The sequence below is a fragment of the Salmo salar genome, unplaced genomic scaffold, assembly GCF_905237065.1.
Source record: "Salmo salar unplaced genomic scaffold, Ssal_v3.1, whole genome shotgun sequence".
In the NCBI taxonomy this organism is placed as follows: Eukaryota; Metazoa; Chordata; class Actinopteri; order Salmoniformes; family Salmonidae; genus Salmo; species Salmo salar.
The window spans coordinates 226696-229738 of record NW_025550176.1 but is presented as its reverse complement, the minus strand read 5'-3'; the positions used below and the strand labels follow the sequence as shown (position 1 = coordinate 229738).

The 3043-nt window shown below is 49.6% G+C and overlaps 1 protein-coding gene across 1 annotated transcript; it reads right to left on the bottom strand.

The window, feature by feature from the left end:
- On the bottom strand, positions 1-3043 carry LOC123739222 (uncharacterized). Its single transcript, XM_045713692.1, has 5 exons — positions 2599-3043; positions 1108-1288; positions 864-993; positions 535-667; positions 1-345 (listed from the first exon to the last, which is right to left on the bottom strand). Exons 1-5 carry the CDS (start codon positions 2758-2760, stop codon positions 1-3), a joined length of 951 nt encoding a protein of 316 aa, XP_045569648.1. The 5' UTR covers positions 2761-3043.

The following is a 3043-nucleotide window of genomic DNA, read 5'->3' as shown; positions in this document are numbered from 1 at the left end:
TTAGTTTGTGAACATCCAGCTGCAGTTTCCTTCTGTGTTGACAGGAGTTCTCTCTTTGGTCGTCTTTGCATTCCCCTCTTCCTCGGTATCCATGGCAACGTGTGGGGAGGGGTTTAGCTTAACCTTCTTACCCCTCCCCTTCTCCTGAGCCGCTTCCTGTTTCCTGTCTGAGGCCCCTGAAGCGGCTCTCTTCCTGTAAGATCCCCTGGGGCCAAGCTGGACGCCTCGACCCTTCTGCTGTTTCAGTGGTTTCTTAGGGGAGCTGGGTGTCTGTCTGGGTCCCGTTCTGGGTCTCTTGGCAGCACAGCAGGGGCTGGGTTTGAGTCCCGTTGTTGTGTGGCTGGGCTATCACATAGAGCCGTTTCAAGGGGGGTAAGGAGGCGAATGGGCCCACGGGCGTCGGAATGGTGATAACAGGGGGTTTGACGAGGGATACGGAAGTCTGAAGGGCCGGGAAGGCCTAGTTTTGACAGCCGTCCTAGTGGGAGTTTGGTGTGAAGGCATGGTGTTTACTAGACAGGCGATTAGCTGCACCTGGTAGTCAATGAGGGTAGAGATGATGTCGGCGGCGTCCATCACGCCCGTGCTCATACCGTGGGTCACATTGTCCATCAGACGACTGTTAGCTGGGTCCCTGAAACACAGTCTCATCTCCTCTAGCTGGGCTCTGAGAGGGGTGGGGAGGAGTGAGAGGACTAATTAACAAACTGACAAATAGGAAAAGATTAAAACGATGACGGATACATCATTCTATCTATGGGACATATTCAGAAGTTAAGATGCTTTGAAATACCAGTAGTAACTGGTATTGATGAATGGATGACCTTGGATCCAACAGACAGTATACATCTATTAGAGCTTACTTGATATCGATGATCTTGGACCAGTGCTGCACAGGGTTGGTCTCTTCTATGAGCTGCTCGGCCATGTTGGTGAAGTTGAGGTGTTTGATAGCTAGGGACTTCATGTCACTACACAGCATTGTGGTGTCGCCTGAAGGAACACACACACGTTACAGAAGTTGAGGTAATCATTTTAGGTAGCTAGGGACATGCCACTACCCAGCGTTCTTGTGTCACCTGGAGAAAATCTCTCTCTCCCTCTTACCCTCGGTGAGCCTGGTGAAGGCACTGGTGATATAGGCAGGGGTCTCGACAGGGGAGATTCCAGCCTTAATCAGGTTTTTCACCAATCTGTTCTTGCTGTCTAGGTCTGCCGAGTTCTTCCCAGTGTACATCAGCAATGTCCTCACTGACATCTTCTCTGGCGCATCCATCCTCCTCAGCACCTATCAATCAATGGGTAAATATCAATAATTTAAATGACCATTGAACAGTCTCAGTTCCCAAAGTGTACCTTTAAATTAAAACAATATATACACTGAACAAAAATATAAAACGCAACATGTAAAGTGTTGGTCCCATGTTTCATGAGCTGAAATAAAAGATCCCAGAAATGTTCCATACGCACAAAAAGCTAATTTCTCTCAAATGTTGTGCACAAATGTCTCCTTTGCCAAGATAATCCATCCACCTGACAGGTGTGGCATATCAAGAAGCTGATTAAACAGCATGATCGTTACACAGGTGCGCCTTGTGCTGGGGACAATAAAAGGCCACTCTAAAATCTGCCGTTTTGTCGCACAATACCACAGATATCTCAAGTTGAGGGAGCGTGCAATTGGCATGCTGACTACAGAAATGTCCACCAGAGCTGTTGCATTAAGAATTTAATGTTAATTTCTCTACCATACGCCGCCTCCAATACCATTACAGAGAATTTGGCAGTACATCCAACTGGCCTCACAACCGCAGTCCACATGTAACCACGCCAGCCCAGGACCTCCACATCCGGCTTCTTCACCTGCAGGATCGTCTGAGACCAGCCACCAGGACAGCTGATGAAACTGAGGAGTATTTCTGTATGTAATAAAGCCCTTTTGTATGGAAAATCATATTCTGATTGGCTGGGCCTAGCTCCCCAGTGGGTGGGCCTCTGCCCTCCCAGGCCCATCCATGGCTGAGCCCCTGCCCAGTCATGTGAAATCGATAGATTAGGTCCTAATCAATTTATTTCAATTGACTGATTTCCTTACATGAACTATAACTTTATTTTATAAAATCTTTTTTAGCCCTTTTTCTCCCCAATTTCCTAATATCCAATTCGTAGTTGCAATCTTGTCCCATCGCTGCAACTCCCGTATGGACTCGGAAGAGGCGAAGGTCCAGTCATGAGTCCTCTGAAACACGACCCTGCCAAGCCGCACTGCTTCTTGACACAATACTCACTTAACCTGGAAGCCAGGAAACACCGTACAACTGGCGACCGTGTCAGCATGCATGCGCCTGGACCGCCACAGGAGCGCTTAGAGCGCCGGCCAAACCCTCCCTAACCCGGACAACGCTGGGCCAATTGTGCGCCAACTTATGGGTCCCCCGGTGGCGGCCGGCTGCAACACAGCCCGGGATCGAACCCGGTCTGTAGTGACGCCTCAAGCACGGCGATGCAGTGCCTTAGACCACTGCGCCACTTGGGAGGCTTAAATAGTTGAAATTGTTGCGTTTATATTTTTGTTCAATATATGATATTTACTATTACCTCTTCTTTGTGGACCAGGTATGGCTGCGGTGCAGGTCTCACATCTCCGTGTTGCAGCATAGAGACCACCTCTGCCACGACGGTAGGGGTCTGAGTCTGGGCATCAGTCTTGGTTGGGGCTGCACCCCTGGCTGTCGGAGGCTGGTATTGGAAGTGAACCATCTTCCTAGTCTGCCTTGGAGCATTAGGAGGGTCTGTTCTCCCTACTGGAGGCTGGGTTTGGGCTTTGACACTGGCTACAATCTGGGATTTAACTGTGACCCCAGTTGGAGTCTTGATCTGGGACTGTCCTGGCACTTTAAGTGGGTCTATTTTCCCAGCTGTAGTTTGGGGTTGAGTCGTGATCCTGGCTGTAGTTTGGGGTTGGGTCCTGACCCCAGCAGCATTCTGGGGCTGAGCTACTACGTAGATGTGTTTCCTAGTGCCTGGTACCTGGGTTTGCGTC

Excerpts from the sequence above, each read along its gene's own strand:
- LOC123739222 (XM_045713692.1), bottom strand. The coding sequence starts at position 2,760 with ATGGTTCACTTCCAATACCAGCCTCCGACAGCCAGGGGTGCAGCCCCA. Across the intron at positions 1,289-2,598 it reads ACCTGGTCCACAAAGAAGAG|GTGCTGAGGAGGATGGATGC; the intron begins GTAATAGTAAAT and ends ATTGATTGATAG. Across the intron at positions 668-863 it reads TCCAAGATCATCGATATCAA|AGCCCAGCTAGAGGAGATGA; the intron begins GTAAGCTCTAAT and ends CACCCCTCTCAG.